Consider the following 19,226-nt stretch of genomic DNA (forward strand, 5'->3'; position numbering starts at 1 on the left):
TCTCTACATCTTGGGCCTGTTGCCCTTCCGTTCGTTGACACTACGAAATTCCTGGGGCTCATGCTCAATAGGAAACTCTCTTGGTCCTCCCATGTCTCTCACCTTGTAGCCCGCTGTACACAGTCCCTCAATGCCCTATGTGTCCTCAGTGGTATTTCTTGGGGTGCCTATTGAACCACCCTCCTCTGTTTGTACCTATCCCTTGTCCGTTCGAAACTTGACTATGAGTGCTTTGTTTATGCATCTGCATGCCCATCCTTTTACACCGTGTCAACACCATCCATCATTGTGGCATCCATTTGGCGACAGTGCCTTTTACACCAGCCCGGTTGAGAGTCTATGCTGAAGCTGCTGAACTACCACTGTCCTACCACCATGTCTTTCGCCTCAGTAGATATGCATGTGGTTTGTCTGCCATGCATGGCCACCCTTCCTATGCCTCTGCCTTTGATAATTCCTTCGATTGTCAGTCTTGTGCCTCTTCTCTGTTACCTCCTGGAGTCCACTTTCCCCACTTGCTTTGGTGGCTTAACTTCACACTGCCTACAACTTTCCCCATGGTGTGAACCCTTCGCCACCTCGGCTTTGTGAAGCGGCCTATGTTAACCTTGGCCTTCATTCGCTTCCTAAGGATACTACTCCAGCCTCAGTCTATCACCTTCAGTTTCACGACCTTCGCGTGGAATTTAGCGATAGTACCTTTGTATGCACTGATGGCTCTCGGACTGACCATTGGGTTGGGTGTGCATTCGTCATTGGCACCTGTGTCTTTTGATATTGGCTTCCAGCCCACTCCTCACTATTTGCAGCCGAGCTTTCTGCCTTGTATCAGGCCGTGGAGTACATCCGGTGACACAGCCTTCCCAATTGTGTCCTCTGCTCAGAATCACTCAGCGCCCTCCAAAGTCTCTGTGTGCTATACACTGCTCATCCCTTAGTGCAGCGGGTACAGGAAAACTGTCACTTGCTTACTCTTGGTGGGGCCAGTGTCATGTTTCTGTGGGTCCCTGGCCATGTCGGTCTGCCAGGAAACGAGACTGCTGCTGCTGCCTCAGCCCACGAGTACCTCTATTCCCTCTGATGATCTCTGCATTGCTGTCCGTCCGGAGGTGGTGTCCCTTTGGCAACACCAATGGTCCTCCCTTCATGGGAATAAGCTTCGGCATATTAAGCCTCTCCCGGCTTGGACGACCTCCTCTCGGCCCTCCCACCGAGAGGAGATTATTTCAACTTGGCTGCGTATTGGCCACTGCCTTTTTAGCCATTCTTATTTGCTCAGTGGCGCTGCCCCACCACTTTGTACGCACTGTGCCCAAATTTGAACTGTCCGCCACTACCTGCTGGAATGCGCGTTTTTTACTAATTTATGTTCCATCTTGGGTTTGCTATCTGATTTATCAGCTGTTTTAGCAAAGAACGCACGGGCTGTTGCCCGCGTTGTACTTTTTATCCACCGAAGCATTATGGTGAAGGCCATTTAATTTTTAGTTTGGATCTCCATTTTTGCATGGTGTTTTTATTTAGTGCTTTTTCCATGTGCCTAGTTTAGATGTCTCCTATTCTTTCCATTGCGACTGACATATAGTCGTTTCCCTTGTCTCTGTGTTTGCCTTCTATAGTTTTGACTTGGGTGCGTATGACCTCAGTTGTATTTTGCGCCCTAAAACAAAACAAACAAACAAACAAACAACTGTCTACCCACAAAACATCAGGTTACCACCAAAGACATTCCAGTATGTTCAAAAGATGTTATTACAACATTAATGAAACAGGACATTGTAATTTAATACAATAGGATCAAGACTGATATAGATTGTGTGGCTCAGGTCTACAGTTACTACCCATTCGCATGAAAAACAATGGAGTGATGGAAAAAACTTTTCTTTCATGTTTTTGTAACGTCTGTTGTGAACAGTTTTGAACAGTTTTATTTTGTAAAAGGATGTGAGTAAACAGAAAATCTCTCTTGTGGACTTCATAAAAAAAAGTTCCCTTGAAATTGGTTGCAACAGGAGGAGATTTTCGATCTTTAGAACCAACACCAAACACTGTCCTGGACAGAAATTTTGCTCGTCACTCTCCAGAAAAAGTACCTCCCACAGCCAACAAAGTAAATACTATGCATTATTGCAAAGTTTGCTCTGACAAAGGGAAGAAAAAGACCAGCAAGTGGATAAGAAAAGAAAGAAGATGGTGGTGCAAAGACTGCAACATTGAACTCAGTGTACGTCAATGCTTTCAGAATTACTACTTGAAAGGGAATTATGTATGAAATATATGTAATCACTTTATATCATAAACTATTAAATAAAAATCGCTTGTGAACCTAATTCTTTTTATTGTAAACACCAGAAATCATGTTATGAAACGTAAAAGTCTTTTCCGTTTCTCAAGTTTTTGGGAATGCTGGTACATCTCTACTGATGCAAGCACATACGAGGGGCGTTTGAAAAGTCCATGCAGAGTCCTAGAGATGGCAACACCGGCACGTATCGAGGTCATGTTTAGTTAGTAGCATCTTTGGAAAGAACGCACACCAACTTTCAGTCATATTGGTCTATTTCTTTGTGTTTGGCATTCGTGTGAATGGAGGAAGTCAAGTGATTGTCAAAAAATGGATGAAAAAGAATTTCTTGTGGTGATTAAACATTACTTTATGGAAGGCAAAAAGACTAAAGAGAAGCTTGATAAACATTACGGTGACTCTGCACCTTCGATTAGAACAGTTTATAAGTGGTTTCAAAATTTTCGGAGTGGCCATATGGGCACAAGTGATGCTGAATGTTCTGGACGCCCTGTAGAGGTTACGACTCCAGAAATCATTGATAAAATCCATGATATGGTGATGGATGACAGAAGAGTTAAGATGCGTGAGATTGCTAGTGCTGTGGGCGTCTGAAATGAATGGGTATGTAATATTTTGCATGAACATTTGGACATGAGAAAGAAAGCTATCCGCACGATGGGTTTCGCGATTGCTCATGCTTGATGAAAAACGGAATCGTGTAAAGTGTTGCAAGGATGGTTTGCAGCTGTTCAGGAAGAATTCGTGGGACTTAAAGCGTCGTTTTGTCACTGTGGATGAAACTTGGATACATTACTATACTCCTGAGAACGAACAACAATCTAAACAATGGGTTGGCATGGGAGAATATGCACCAAAAAAGGTGAAGAAAGGTTATGGTGACTGTCTTTTGGGATTCACAAGGAATAATCCTCATTGACTATCTGTAAAAGGGTAAATCTATTACGTGTTAATATTTTTCATCATTATTGGACCATTTGAAAACTGAGCTGCAAGAAAATGCCGGCAATTGGACCACAAAAAAGTCCTTTTCCATCACGGACAATGCACCAGCACGCACCTCAGCAGTTGTGGTTGCAAAATTAATGGAAATGGGATTCCAACTCATTTCACATCCCCCCTATTCTCCAGACTCGGCTCCCTTGGACTATCATTTGTTCCCCAATTTGAAGAAATGGCTGGCGGGACAAAGATTTTATTCAAACGAGGAGGTGATTGTAGCAATTAATAGCTATTTTGCAGACTTGGACAATTCCTATTATTCGGAAGGGGTCAACAAATTAGAACAGCATTGGACAATGTTGAAGAATAAAAAAAAAAGGTTTAGGCCAAGCACGTAAGTAGTTTTTATTTTTGCACGGGCTTTTCAAATGCCCCTCGGATATAAGCTTACATTTATCCTAATCTATAAAGTATGGAGTTTCAAATGATGCTAGAAGTGTGCCTTTGAGGCCCTTGGTTATTGTACACTTAGTCATTAAAGTTGCTTGAAAACCACCAGTGCACCTGCACTGTCGAGGTGCATGCATAGCAGTGTGGAATGTGTTAAATGATGGCTCGTATCATTCCGTGGAACGTATCTAAAAAATATAAACACTTAATTCCTGTCACATTATGTTATCCACTTCATACAAAAGCCATTTCAGGTGTCATTAGTCAACTTGCCCAGCCATTTTTGTTTGTTGGGGGATGTTAATTAACAGCATTTGCTTTTAATTTGGAACACAATGTGCCGTTGGGGTTGATTCCAGGAGAGGCAGACCTAAACATGTTGCTTAGCGTTTGTTCTGAAGATAGATTTTTTCTTGGCAGAAATTTCCTTTCGTAAGCCTATTGTCATGGTTATTGCAGAATGAAAAGTGGAGAAACTGGGCCTAGCCTTTAGTGCTCGACAAGTTGTATGAGCAGCTGCTAATGACCTAGCTGACGGCATCAGCACTTTCTGAATTGACAGGTGACAGTATTGGTCAAGGGCAGTGGGTGATGACACTGTGCTAAGTCATGAGTGCGTGGTTATCAGCACCCATACAAATTCCTAATCTTTTCACCATCCAGTCCCACCACTTCCCCAAATGATGAGGACAACACAAGCACCCAGTCCCCGGGTGGTTAAAATCCCCAACCTGGCTAAGAATCAAACCCGGGATCCTGTGCTCCAGAGACAACAATGCTAACCACAAGCTGCGGACTTCACAGAGAAGATACATGATCTGTATGGGAATTCATCAGACTGATTCTAAGAGTGCAGACAATATTTCAGTCTAACAATAATTATGGGAAATGTTTTTATGATTTAATACTCACAGGTACCATCAAATTTAGACACTTACCTATATATATATATATATATATATATATATATATATATATATATATATATATATATATATATATATATATAAGGGAAACATTCCACGCGGGAAAAATATATTTAAAAACAAAGATGATGTGACTTATCATACGAAAGCACTGGCAGGTCGATAGAAACACAGACAGACACATACATACACACAAAATTCAAGGTTTCGCAACAAACTGTTGCCTCATCAGGAAAGAGGGAAGGAGAGGTAAAGATGAAAGGAAGTGGGTTTTAAGGGAGAGGGTAAGGAGTCATTCCAATCCCGGGAGGGGGAAGACTTACCTTAGGGGGAAAAAAGGACGCACACACACACATATCCATCCACACATATACAGACACAAGCAGACATATTGGTCTTTAAATATGCTTCCATTTGTTTATGCGTACCTGACATTTTTAAAAGAAACATTTATTTATTTCTCTTGAATTTTGGTCTTCTTTAGAATTGCTTGGGTTTTACTAATGGCTGCATGTACTTTTATATTCCTTAAAAAAAAAATCAAGATATTGAAATGGGGCGCTTGATAACAAAAAGTGAGAATCCAACTGTGCTATATGTCAGTGGTGGAAACACTCAAGTGATAGCATATTCCCGCCACCGATATCGGATATTTGGAGAAACAATTGATATAGCTGTAGGGAATTGCCTAGATAGGTTTGCACGAGTTTTGAAGCTGTCTAATGATCCAAGTCCTGGCTATAACATAGAACAAATGGCAAAAAAGTAAGAAATTGCTGTAGGTATCCTGAATCCCAAATAATATATTGTGACAATTATATAGTTTACTGCATTACAACATATAAGTGTGCTGATTTGCATTATATTGTAGAATATATAGTAAAGAGAGGTTGAAAGTTCCCTTTTTTGTTACAGGGGTAAAAAATTCCTCCAACTGCCCTATGCAGTGAAAGGCATGGATGTTTCATTCTCAGGTCTTCTTTCATTTATTGAGGACAGAGCCAAACATCTTCTGGATAATGGGGAATATTCTCCTGAAGATCTTTGTTTTTCTCTACAGGAAACTGTGTTTGCGATGCTTGTGGAGACCACAGGTATGTAACGTAGGGAAATATATGCACAGTAATGTTTCAGATACCTTGTAGTTAGTGTTGTAAAATTCCCCGGAATTTAAAATTGAAGAAATATTCCCAGGGAATATTGCTGGCAATATTCCCAAAATTCATAGATTCCAGGGAATTTATGATTAATTAGCAAGATAGCTCTAAAAACTGTTAATTAATAGGTAAAGGCAGTAATTGTATGGTTAAGTCAAACTCAAAAACTGAAATGTATTTTAAGATAAAATTATAATTAAATAAAATTCCTGGGAATTTATAATTTTAAAAACAAAATCGCTCGAATTAATAGGTCAATGTGATAATTATGTGATTTTAAAAAACATGAACACTCTTATATGTTAAAAATATTATTATTTATTAAAAATATCAGAAAAACAACCAGAATGTAAAGTGTTACAAAAATCAAATTAAAACTACTAAAGGGCAAGTTTAATACAGCATCTTTACATCTTCAACCTTTTTCTAAGTTCCCTAGTCACTGTCTCTCTCACTTTTAATGTCCATTAAATCATCTTGATCCTTCTCTTCTACATTTCCAAATCCCAAAAAAATCATCGTTACAGTTACTTGACTCGATCTCATCCCCTTCTTCAATCTCGAGGATTTCTTAGTCTTCTTCCTGTTCTGTTTCCTCAGGGTTGGCTTCTGCTTGCTTGCTTGTTTCTTTCTTCTTCTCTTTTTGAGGTGGAGCATTCATGAGCTTCCAGTTGTAAGAAAGGAATGTTAGTTTCACTGCTCGCTCAGTAGAAAGGTGGTGTCTTTTCTTGGAATGCAACCAAGAAAACGTACTAAATGTGTGCTCTGTGGTAGCTGAAGTTACTGGAGCCCTCAGTATTCTTATGGCTACATCTGCCAAGTTGCAAGTACCTCTCAACCCGCTCCACCATGACAGAGGTCTGATAATTTTATCCTTATCATCCATCCCTTCCCAAAGAAACTGAGAATAAGCCTTCCTTGTGCTTGTAGTCAGCTAAACTTTCTCTTATGTTTAAGATGTTCAAACTATATGCTGAGCACAATCTCAAACAAAACCTATGGTATCTAGTAGTTCCGTAGGATTGAGCAAACTTCCCTGCATTTTAGGGTGCAGCATAAATTCTGTGAGATGGATTGGTCCAGTGCCAAAATTTTTTCTCTCGATGAACTTCTCTGTGACTGTCTTTTCTTCAGGTTTTGGCATTGGTGATGTTGATAAGTTTTCCTTCATACTTTTCTCTAGTTCATTTAATTTCCTGACCACTCTGTGTTATTGTGGGTCATTTGATTCAATGGATGTGATAAAAACAACAATTGGTTTCCGCAGATTTATCATTTTTTCTATTCTAACCCAAAACACAGCATCGTCTAGTGGTTTCCTTTTGATGGATGGGTCTAGATCAGCCTTTTCATGGATAGCCAATGTTTGGAGGACCCCTTTGTTCCCCACCTGGTCTGCCCAGGTAAATTCAGAGATATTCGATCTTTGAACTTTTTCTCAGAAAAAATTTCACCGAACAAAGCTTTCAATGTGTGACTCTTTATGATAGTCTTTACTATAGTTATCACATGTGCAAAGAAACTTTGAACAGTCTGGCATCCTAAGATGTCAGCACTCAGTAAATGGTGGAGGTGAGCGATGCAACCTAATGGTACTATATGAGGATACTTTTCTTTCAACAATGTTAAGGCTGCATTCATGTTCGGAGCATTGTTGCCAATAACCACCAAAATCAGGACCATACTTCTCGATGACAGATCTAATGATCTCTGCCAGGTATTCGGCATTATGTCTCTCAGTTTTAGTCATTTTGAAATCTACAAAAAATGGTTCTGGCTTTGAAATCACAAATTAATTGTAGACTCTTTCCTGATATTACTCCAACCATCACATTTAAGATGTAAATTTTTTGTTTCCTTAATTATTTTTGTTATTTCTTCTTTCATTTCTGTGTACTGAGCCTCAAGATAAGTTGTAGGCATTCGAAATCTTGACGGTAACTTCTGTGCATGTCTCAATTTTTGGAAAAAATCAATCCACAGTGGGTGCTCCACCAAAGACATCGGGGATTCACTTACACAAACTGCTTTAGCTAAGGATTGGTCCAGCATTTCCTTTGGGGGGGGGGGGGGGGGGGAATTAATGATAACGAACCATTTAATAAAGGCACAACAGAGAATAAAAATTATTAACTTGTGCCACTTAAAAAGTTTTTATTGCTTTTGAGAAACGGAATAAACATAAAACTACTTTTTATTTTATTCCCAGTCCCAAGTAAAAATTATTAAAAAATAATCAATATGGGACATCTACACCTACAGTGTACAGAATTAAAGTATTTATATCCTACAAAGGACGCACTACACACTACATTGTAAACTCTTCTGAGATTCGAAGGAGCAATTGCAACCTAGGCCTACTACTCCTAAAGGTGGAAATAGTTATTTGTCACAGGAGAAGTGAAGCCATATTATATTAGCATGAGGGTTCAGTCAGAAAAACTAACCTACTTTTGTTAACAAACTTTTGTTTTACCAACTATAACCAACCTACTTTTGTTCTTGTGGTATTTAAATGGTGGGAAATAATTTGGCTAGGAGCTGCCAATGTATGTCTTTGATAGATTTAAGGAAAATCGCTAGAGTTTCCACTTTGGCTGTCAGTTTGTAATTTGCCTTCTTAATACAATGGAATACATACCACATTCTTACTTTTTAACATCACAAAAGCAATTTAGACCTACAATAGTATAGTTGCAGATTCCAAATTAGAAGTGTGTTCAGGTAGGGGACTTGGCCACGGTGGAGGTGGTGTTGGTGACTTAAAAGGAAATGTAGCTGAACTTAAACCAGCCAAGGTTAAAAAAAGCTTGACCTTGTGTAGTGTGGCCTACATTTGAATGTGCATCCATTGTCAATGGTTGATTAATATCCTTTGTGGTTGATGGTCTAGGTATTGGTTTACTGACAGTGATAATACGTTTCAATCCTGCAGATCATTTGATACATTTTTTATGTGCTTTTCTATTTTAACTGAATTACCTTGTTTGTATTTTTGAGTACAATACTTACAAACAACACCTTGTTAAAGAAGTCCCAAACAGCCCCTTTTTTCTGGAACGTTTTGCAACAGTGAATGAAAACACAACAATGAACAAAATAGGAAGCATGCCTACTCAAAGTTATTTGATTCACTTGCCACTTAAATGTTACAATTTCAGACACTCATCTCACAAAAAGTTCTAATGAAACGGGTTCTTTAACTTGCAAACAACTATCAACTGAAAAAAAACAATATGGCTGTTTCTCTGAAGGCTGCAGTGATGATGCACTTTTCAAGGGTGGGGGGGGGGGGGGGGGGGGATTTCCTCTTTTGTCTTGTCTTGTAAGAACTAAATTTCCCCACTATAGCTCATTGTATTAAATTACCATTAAGACCTAAACCATGGTTAAATATGGTTATGGACAACTTCATTAGATTTTTTTATTTTAATACTTTTTGTATTTGAGCACTCCTACTTTCTATTTTAAATTATAAATAAAATATTTGGTTGGGTTTTATGTTTAGGTTTATATGGATCTGGACTTAACCTCCTTGTTAGAAATAAATTGGTTTTCAGTGTTTCAAATATCAAAGAATTAACCCTAGAACTGCCAAGCTTCGAAATTTACGATTTTTAGGTTTCCTAGAACAACCAACGTTGAAATAATCAACCTTTAGAAAAAACCGAGTGTATAGTATTAATAAGCCATCTAGTGAGTAGCTAAAGTTACTAAAATATTCGTTTATTCAATTTGTTAAGTTTTCTGTCGATGTTAGAGATATTTTAGGCTGTAAAGTTTTTTTTAAACTTGTGTGAATTTTGTAAACATTAGTCATTGAAAATGGCATTTCGGGAAAAAATTATGCTAGTAAACTGGCCGAGATTTATGATTTACTTGAAAACACAAGTTGTTTTATTGACATAGAACATGGTAAAACATTAATTAAAAATTCTAAAAGTGGAAGTGATAGCGATATTTTGGAAAATAAATTTATAAATCATAATTCATTGCAGGAAATTGAGTCTTTGAATTCTGAAAGTGAATCACCTCTAGTCATTCATTTGGAAAAATTAAAAAATACTACAGATGGCGGCTGGTTGAGAATTACGCCTCCAGAGAAATATTTTGCAAGTTTAGGTTTCATTCAGAGAAATGTGGGGTTTCAACTTGCCTAAAAATAGTAGGCCTAGGGACTATTTTAAGTGGTTTTTTCCACCAGACTTACGGTAAATGATATTTTGCTTGGAATTTGCAAGGAAATTAATGCATGGAATGATAAATCTTGGATTAAAATGTACAAATTTACTAGGGTTCTTTAAATGGTAATAAGTGTTAAAACATACAAAATAAAAAAAAAAAAAAATTTCATTAATTTCAAATTTTTGGGTATCTTCCTGGGCCAAAGAAATATTTCCAGCAACATCTCATTTTATAAGTTCCCTTCCACTGGGGAATATACCCATTCCACACCACTACTTATAGTGTAAATTCATTTTTCATCATCAGCATCTGCTTTTATTTAAAACTTTCAATTTTTTGGTTTCGGTATTCCACTGACTGTGTTAGTGATTTCATTGCACATTGAAGTTTAGTTTTGGGATGACCCAAATTTACAGTTATATTAACAAAAGTCATGTGTTTGTACCACAAAGCAACCATTCCAAACTTTTCCTGTGAGCATCGAGTGATTTGGTTAGGGTGTATTTAAAACAGCGATACATGTCGTATATTGCTACATTTGTTTGAGTTCAACAAAGCAGGATGCTCACTAGGAACCCAACAGAGCATACTCGCACTTTGAATCAGCAAACATATATAAATGTACCACAAGGCTAAAGTCTGATTAAAATTACTTTTTGGTTGACATTTTAGACATGATAATACATGAACAGTGATACTAACAAAATACACACCTTTCATATACAACATAACCAAATGCTACTGGGTCCTTTCACATAAGACGCCATGTGGTATCACGTGTACAGTTGTTATCATAAAGCCTGGCCTACATTAGATAAACCTTTGTACTTGGCACTGAACTTTTTTGAAGGTGGCAAATCATCATAGCGACTGATTATGGAAAGTCATAAACATAACAATGTGACACCCAGTGTTTTGGTGTAATGATTAAGATAAATTCCTGACATATAGAATAGCAAAGGTTCGAATCTCATCACATGATTTGAAATTTTTTATTTCTAAATCTTATCAAAATTACTTTATTATTTTTTTAAAAATAAATTGGTTTAAATGTGTTTTTTTAAAAAATTTCTAATATTTTGCTGCATTTTCATCATTGTATTGCTTTTTTAATTTGCACATATTTTTTCTTCCTATCATTCTTTTTTCTGTTTGGACTCTACGTGTTTTTCCTATAATCTATAACCAGATCTGCTTATCAGTTGGTAACACAGCAGCTCATGTAGCCAAAGTGAGGATAGTTCCAGGTAAGAAATGAAAGTAAGAGATTGTTGTTGTTGTAGTCTTCAGTTCAGAGATTGGTTTGATGCAGCCTCCATGCTACTCCAACCTGTGCAAGCTTCTTCATCTCCCAGTACCTACTGCAACCTGCATCCTTCTGAATCTGCTTAGTGTATTCATCTTTTGGTCTCCCTCTACGATTTTTACCCTCCACGCTGCCCTCCAATACCAAATTGGTGATTCCTTGATGCCTCAGAATATGCCCTACCAACCGATCCCTTCTTCTAGTCAAGTTGTGCCACAAATTTCTCTTCTCTCCAATTCTATTCAGTACCTCCTCATTAGTTATGTGGTCTACCCATCTAATATTCAGCATTCTTCTGTAGCACCACATTTCAAAAGCTTCTACTCTCTTCTTGTCCAAACTATTCATTGTACATGTTTCACTTCTGTACAAGGCTACACTCCATACAAATACTATCAGAAAGGACTTCCTGACACTTAAATGTATACTTGATGCTAACAAATTTCTCTTCTTCAGAAACGTTTTCCTTACCATTGCCAGTCTACATTTTATATCCTCTCTACTTCGACCATCATCAGTTATTTTGCTCCCCAAGTAGCAAAACTCCTTTACTACTCTAAGTGTCTCATTTCCTAATCTAATTCCCTCAGCATCACCCGACTTCATTCAACTACATTCTATTATCCTCGTTTTGCTTTTGTTGATGTTCATCTTATATCCTCCTTTCAAGACACTGTCCACTCCATTCAAATGCTCTTCCAGGTCCTTTGCTGTCTCTGACAGAATTACAATGTCATTGGCTAACCTCAAAGTTTTTATTTCTTCTCCATGGATTTTAATACCTACTTCAAATTTTTCTTTTGTTTCCTATACTGCTTGCTCAATATGCAGATTGAATAATTGAATAACATCGGGGATAGGCTACAACCCTGTCTCACTCCCTTCCCAAACACTGTTTCCCTTTCATGTTCCTCGACTCTTATAACTGCCTTCTGGTTTCTGTACAAATGGTAAATAGTCTTTCGCTCCCTGTATTTTACCCCTGCCACCTTCAGAATTTCGAAGAGAGTATTCTGGTCAACATGGTCAAAAGCTTTCTCTAAGTCTACAAATGCTAGAAACGTAGGTTTGCCTTTTCTTAATCTGTCTCCTAAGATAAGTCGTAGGGTCAGTATTGCCTCACGTGTTCCAATATTTCTACGGAATCCAAACTGATCTTCCCTGAGTTCAGCTTCTACCAGTTTTTCCATTCGTCTGTAAAGAATTCACATTAGTATTTTGCAGTATTTAAGTTACTTAAACTTTCACATCTGTCAACACCTGCTTTCTTTGGGATTGGAATTATTATATTCTTCGTGAAGTCTAAGGGTATTTCGCCTGTCTCATATGTCTTGCTCACAAGATGGTAGAGTTTTGTCAGAACTGGCTCTCCCAAGACTGTCAGTAATTCTAATGGAATGTTGTCTACTCCCAGGGCCTTGTTTCAGCTTAGGTCTTTCAGTGCTCAGTCAAATTCTTCACGCAGTATCATATCTCCCATTTCATCTTCATCTACATTCTCTTCCATTTCTGTAATATTGTCCTCAAGAACACTGCCCTTGTATAGACTCTCTATATACTCCTTCCACCTTTCTGCTTTCCCTTCTTTGCATAGAACTGGATTTCCATCTGAGCTCTTGATATTCATGCAAGTGGTTCTCTTTTCTCCAAAGATCTCTTTAATTTTCCTGTAGGCACTATCTATCGTACCCCTAGTGATATACACCTCTACATCCTTACATTTGTCTTCTAGCCATCCCTGCTTAGCAATTTTGCACTTCCTGTCGATCTAATTTTTGAGACATTTGTATTCCTTTTTGCCTGTTTCATTTACTGCATTTTTATATTTTCTCCTTTCATCAATTAAATTCAATATTTCTTCTGTTACCAAAGGATATCTACTAGCCCTCGTCTTTTTACCTACTAGATCCTCTGGTGGCTTCACTATTTCATCTCTCAAAGCTACCCATTCTTCTTCTACTGTATTTCTTTCCCTCATTCCTGTCAATTGTTCCCTTATGCTCTCCCTGGAACTCTGTACAACCTCTGGTTCTTTCAGTTTATCCAGGTCCCATCTCCTTAAATTCCCACCTTTTTGCAGTTTCTTCAGTTTTAATCTACAGGTCATAACCAATAGATTGTGGTCAGAGTCCACATCTGCCGCTGGAAATGTCTTACAATTTAAACCCTGGTTCCTAAATCTCTGTCTTACCATTATATAATCTATCTGAAACCTGTCAGTATCTCCAGGCTTCTTCCATGTATACAGCCTTCTTTTATGGTTCTTGAACCAACTGTTAGCTATGATTAAGTTATGCTCTGGGCAAAATTCTTCCAGGCTTCTTCCTTTTTCATTTCTTACTCCCAATCCATGTTCACCTACTACGTTTCCTTCTCTTCCTTTTCCTACTATCGAATTCCAGTCACCCATGACTTAAATTTTCGTCTCCCTTCACTATCTGAATAATTTCTTTTATGTCATCATACATTTCATCAATCTCTTCGTCATATGCAGAGCTAGTTGGCATATAAACTTGTACTACTTTAGCAGTCATGGGCTTTGTGTCTTTCTTGGCCACAATAATGCGTTCACTATTGTTTGTAGTAGCTTACCTGCACTCCTATTTTTTATTCATTATTAAACCTACTTCAGCATTTCCTCTATTTGATTTTGTATTTATGACCCTGTATTCACCTGACCAGAAGTCTTGTTCCTCCTGCCACTGAACTTCACTAATTCCCACTATATCTAACTTTAACCTATCCATTTCCCTTTTTAAATTATCTAACCTACCTGTCCGATGAAGGGATCTGACATTCCACGCTCCGATCCGTAGAACGCCAGTTTTCCTTCTCCTGATAACAATGTCCTCTTGAGTAGTTCCTGTCCGGAGATTTGAATGGGGGACTATTTTACCTTCAGAGTATTTTACCCAAGAGGACGCTGTCATCATTTAACCATACAGTAAAGCCGCATGCCCTCGGGAAAAATTATGGCTGTAGTTTCCCCTTGCTTTCAGCCGTTCGCAGTACCAGCACAGCAAGGCCATTTTTGTTAGTGTTACAAGGCCAGATCAGTCAATCATCCAGACCGTTGCCTCTGCAAGAAATTAAGTTTGCTTTTAACATTCAAACTGAAATTTTTCCATGTAGAGTTTGCTTGTAGAAGCTAGCTTTAATCGCCATGGACAAAGTAAGCATGATTAATAGTTCTGTCACAGATTGTTGATGCTTCTTTCTCTGATACACTGCGCATCATGAGTTGTGGTTACAGTAGGACACGAGTTTAAATTCTGAGCTACAAAACACGTCATCTGTTGCAGTTCAGTTGTTGCTAGCTAGAAATCAGCTATTGACAGAGCATCTCTCATTCCTATCATACCTCATGGCGGCTGCTTCCAACATGTTCTGCATTACATATTAAGTAACGAGACTTGTGAAGTGACCCATTGTTTGTGTCACCTGTAACAGAGTGGTGGCTGGCAGCTGATGTGACAAAGCTGTAGGGGCAAGTGACAGATTTATTATTTTTATTTATCGTATGATGATACAGAACTTGGATCAAATACATAATTTTAAGAGTATACAGTGTAAGAAATGACAAGCAAAATACAGGTACAGAATCAAATGTCAAAAGTATTATGCTAAATTATCTACACATTACGCAAGTTCTTAGATTAAGGAGTCCAATCTGTCGATCCAGTTGAGCCCTTCAGGTGATGCATGATGGATTTCATTTATAGACCCCCAAAGGCTCGTTTCGGGCATTCACCAACAATGTGGTTTACTGTTTGAAGGGCAGCTCTACAGTCACAATCTGGAGATGTTGCCCAGCCCCATTTGTGATTTAGATATCTGCAGTTCCCTTGTATTGTTCGGATGTGGTTGATGGTTCTCCATTGGCGTGTGGGTTGTGTGAAACCTGGAACTCGCATGGAAGGCTTTTCAACCAGATGACCGCTAAACACTGACGATTCCTCCCACTGTCTTCTCCATGCTTCATTGATGTTAAAGTTGGAGGCTTCAAGATGTTTTGCAGTTCGCCAAGGTGGTTTTCTTGACTTCAGACACTGATGTTCTGCTATTAATATATCGCTGTGCACAGGTAGCTGTGATAAGTCGCATTGTCTGGTTGAGTTGCACATCTATCTTGCTAGACCTAGAGGTTGGATGTTACTTAAAACTGGTAGCCATGCAGTTTGACTGCTACATATGCAACCTGTGATAAGTCGCATTGTCTGGTTGAGTTGCACATCTATCTTGCTACAGTGAGCACTGTTTATCCAAGTTGGATAGCAGTATTCAGCGACGGAGTATGATAGTGCCAGATGTCAACTAACAAGTAATTTTAAATTGACTGTAGTGAGAATATTGTGCCACTCTTTAAGCACCTTTTATTAAGCAGTCTGTGGAGTGTGTTATTGTAGAGTTTGCAACATTGATCAGAGGAGAGAGACATTCGCATGTGTGGTGATATATTGTCCTCCTCTTGGTTGTATCATACATGGCATGGTTTGTATCTGAATGTTTCAGGCTACTTGCATGGCGAATTGCAAAAAGCACTCCGTGTAACCAAAGCAGTACCTATCCTACCCTAGTGGTTTACAAAGTGTGTTCTGCTATTAATATATCGCTGTGCACAGGTAGCTGGGAGTTCTTCTGAATGTTTCTCCAGATCTTCAGGAGAGCATCTGATCTTCGTAGACCTAGAGGTTGGATGTTACTTAAAACTGGTAGCCATGCAGTTTGACTGCTACATATGCAACCTGTGATAAGTCGCATTGTCTGGTTGAGTTGCACATCTATCTTGCTACAGTGAGCGCTGTTTATCCAAGTTGGATAGCAGTATTCAGCGACGGAGTATGATAGTGCCAGATGTCAACTAACAAGTAATTTTAAATTGACTGTAGTGAGAATATTGTGCCACTCTTTGAGCACCTTTTATTAAGCAATCTGTGGAGTGTGTTATTGTAGAGTTTGCAACATTGATCAGAGGAGAGAGACATTCGCATGTGTGGTGATATATTGTCCTCCTCTTGGTTGTATCATACATGGCATGGTTTGTATCTGAATGTTTCAGGCTACTTGCATGGCGAATTGCAAAAAGCACTCCGTGTAACCAAAGCAGTACCTATCCTACCCTAGTGGTTTACAAAGTGTGTTTTAGGCCTTTTTTAAGGATGATGACTAATGATAAACAAAGGTGCAGAAAAATATATATGGTTACATTTGAAACAGCTACTTGTTGTTGTTGTGGTGGTGGCGGTCTTCATTCCAAAGATTGGTTTGATGCAGCTCTCTAGGCTACTCTACCGTGTACAAGCCTCTTCATTTCCAAATAACTACTGCAACCTACATCATCCTTCTGAATCTGCTTACTGTATTCACCTCTTGGTCTCTGTCTACTCCCCCCCCCCCCCCCCCCCCCCCCCCGCCCCTACACACACACACACACACACACACACACACACACACACACACACACACACACACACGTACGCACACTTGCGTACTTCCCTCCAGTACTAAATTAGTAATTCCTTGATGTCTCAGAATGTGTCATTATCAGCCGTTCTCTTCTTTTAGTCAAGTTGTGCGACAAACGTCTTGTCTCCCCAGTTCTATTCAGCATCTCCTCATTAGCTGTGTGATCCATTCAGCTAATCTTCCACAGTCTTCTGTGGCATCACATTAAAAAAAAGCTACTTACTAAGCAAATTACTGCATATTATCCACAGCTGTGGATACTAAAGCAATGGTGTTCAATGTCTTGCATCAAAACAGCTTAAGGATCATAAAAAAAAAGCCAAACTTTCCCTACCCATACAGGTAAATGAAAGTACAGCTGGACTATCAGCAGAAGTGTTGTACATATGAGAACACCATGTAGAAAATGCTGAAACGGAACAGATTCATCTCCATAGACACAAGCTAATTTCAGACTATTGTAGAACCAATAAGGGAAAAGGGAGTGTGCTATGTATTCAGGCCCTTCAGGTAATGTATATTGTGTTGAACAGCTCCTTGAATGCTGTAACAATAGTGTTATCAGACAACACACAAGCTTGTACTACTGACAGCATGGAGTATGAGCAGGCGATATCATTAGCAGCTATACACATTTTTATTAACGTTGTGCAGATTTTGCTGGAAAATAATTGTTTGTGGAGCTGTAATGTTGATTTTCTATCAGATGGTGTTTATAGAGAGCATACTGATCAAGTGCACTTAAGAGTTGTTGATGTCCAGCTTTGGATTATTTTGCACAATAAAATTCCCTTTGAGAATTGAAGAACGATTCTACAGCTGCTGACAGTTTGGTTAACTTCCTATGGTTGAGGTTCAAAGCTGTGTAGAATTCATCATTGACATTAGAAATGATTTGTTTCACAGTTGCTAGTGGGCATTGATTTGTAGCAATTTATGTGAAGGATGTTAACAATGGTAATTCACGTAATTTATATCATTTCACAATATACGGAGCTTCGTGCTCGTTTGATATTACTATACTTCTACTGTGAAAAAGCTTAGTTTTGATGATGACATGTATATGTATCAGAGGATTTTAAAGTTTGACATGATGAAGCAAAATCTTTTGCTGTACCACTTGAAAATGGCTGAAAGACCAAAACACCAATTGTGAAACAAATAATTTCTACAGTCAATGGCGAAGATGATGTCATTAAAAAAAATGCTGCAATAACTTAAGTGTAAAAACCATTAGTCAGTTAATTATGTGACCATGATGGTCAAAGTAAGCAATAAAATTTGCTGATCAGTTAAGTAAAAATTATGTAAAAAAATATCTTACCACAGAGTCATAAGCACTCATTCAATCTCTGTATTTGGAAAGAAATAATGGGAAGAAGGCTGGAAGGAGCTTTATAAAGCAGACAGTGTAGGTGGAATATTTAACTCTCTCTGTAACATACTCCTTTGAGTTGTATTTTTCTATTAAAATAATAATAAAATTGAACAGAACCAAGGATAAAAGATGGACTAAAATGTTTCTTGTACTAGAGAAAGAGAACTCTACCTAATTCAGAGGATAAGCCATAATTAAGATTCCATTATCACCAGTGCTATTAAAATCCTGCTGTCTGATATTAAAATGCTGATACACATATACTGTGCTATAAAAATAAGTCAAAGAAAAAAGAAAAAAATGGAAAATTATTAAAAAAAGAAAGAAACAAACAAAAATAGCTGTACAAATGAGTTGAGCTGCCATAAAATAACTCTAACAAAATTGGTGACACATTCTAATCATTTTCCATCAAATTCATTTACTGCTTCCTCACTGTGACAGCAGACATTTCACCCCACAACACAGATACTTTGGATTTAATTCTGAAGATACTACATACATCTTAAACAGACTTTAATTTCAAAAATAGAAGCCATAAGGAGATTACAAAATATTTATCTGGTTAGTAATAAGTAGTAATTCTGATGGCTATAGTGGTTTTTCTGGCAAAATATCAAATATGTGTTGACTTTTCATGACCACCCTTGAGTTATCTTTGTAATCAATCATTGACTAGGGGCATTTTTTTCTGGCGTGCTTAAATAATACTGCATGCTGTAGGAACATCCATCAGCATAACTGATACAAGAAAACCACTTCTAATTTCCAACCAGTTTCACTCCTTCCAATCTTTACAAGAGTTTTGGAGAAAGTGGTCTATAATAGAATATTAAGTTTTTTGTCAAATTTAATTTTTAATTACTTTTCATTTTATCTTTTGTTAAAGAATCTGGACAGAGAAAGCTGTACAGGACCACACAAATTAAGTACTGGCAGAGAGAAACAGTTCTTGTTAGTTAATCTGTGATCTTGCCAAAGCTTTGTGTATATCAGAAAATCATACTCAGTAATATTGAAGGTTAGGCCATTAATAATAATCCTTTTGTGTGGATGGAGTTTTAACAGAAAACAGAGGGTCTCATAGGCAGCCTGTTGCAGGAATGAAAGT

The 19,226-nt window shown here is 38.1% G+C and overlaps 1 protein-coding gene across 1 annotated transcript in view; it reads left to right on the forward strand.

Moving 5' to 3' along the window:
* LOC124605645 (probable tRNA N6-adenosine threonylcarbamoyltransferase) overlaps positions 1 to 19,226 on the forward strand; it is a 77,263-nt gene that overhangs the window by 17,374 nt on the left and 40,663 nt on the right. The window contains exons 3-4 of the mRNA XM_047137467.1: positions 5,169 to 5,388; positions 5,539 to 5,717. Of these exons, the coding sequence (XP_046993423.1) occupies positions 5,169 to 5,388; positions 5,539 to 5,717 (399 nt within the window). The remainder of the gene's footprint in view (positions 1 to 5,168; positions 5,389 to 5,538; positions 5,718 to 19,226) is intronic.

Source organism: Schistocerca americana, chromosome 3 (genome assembly GCF_021461395.2).
Source record: "Schistocerca americana isolate TAMUIC-IGC-003095 chromosome 3, iqSchAmer2.1, whole genome shotgun sequence".
NCBI classification, from domain to species: domain Eukaryota; kingdom Metazoa; phylum Arthropoda; class Insecta; order Orthoptera; family Acrididae; genus Schistocerca; species Schistocerca americana.